This window comes from Heterodontus francisci, unplaced genomic scaffold, assembly GCF_036365525.1.
Source record: "Heterodontus francisci isolate sHetFra1 unplaced genomic scaffold, sHetFra1.hap1 HAP1_SCAFFOLD_517, whole genome shotgun sequence".
NCBI lineage: Eukaryota > Metazoa > Chordata > Chondrichthyes > Heterodontiformes > Heterodontidae > Heterodontus > Heterodontus francisci.
The window spans coordinates 45,001-45,393 of NW_027141155.1; the positions used below are offsets into that span (position 1 = coordinate 45,001).

Here is a 393-nt window from a genome sequence, read left to right on the forward strand (position 1 = left end):
ATCGCGACTTGGAACGATATCAAAGTTCCTGCACGTTCGCCAGGTCAAAATCCTGGAATTCCCTCCGTACCAGCACAATGGGTGTACCTGCACCACATGGACTGCAGCGGTTCAAGATCCCGGCTCCCCAGTACCTTTTCAAGGGCCATTAGGAATGAACAATAAATGCTGGCCTTGCCAGCGACAGCTCACTTCCAGTGAAGAAATAACACATACTCTTAGTTTAATTTGGCTCAACTTTCTGCAAATGTGCATGGAAATGTATTTATATTTCCCTGCTTTACTTAGGATCTTTGAAGAGGAAAGGAGTTATCGGCCTTTGCGTGGGGACATTAATTTTCCTCGTGATTGCATTCTTTGTTGGAAACCACTATCGGAAATCCGGATTCATTT

General features: G+C 44.8%; 1 protein-coding gene across 1 annotated transcript in view; it reads left to right on the plus strand.

Annotated features, from left to right (window-relative positions):
• The window catches only part of LOC137362313 (uncharacterized), a 21,318-nt gene extending 21,166 nt beyond the window's left edge, over positions 1-152 (plus strand). Inside the window, exon 10 of the mRNA XM_068026719.1 lies at positions 1-152. This exon is cut by the window's left edge and continues 344 nt beyond it. Within this exon, the coding sequence (XP_067882820.1) occupies positions 1-152 (152 nt within the window).
• The last annotated feature ends 241 nt before the right edge of the window (positions 153-393 follow it).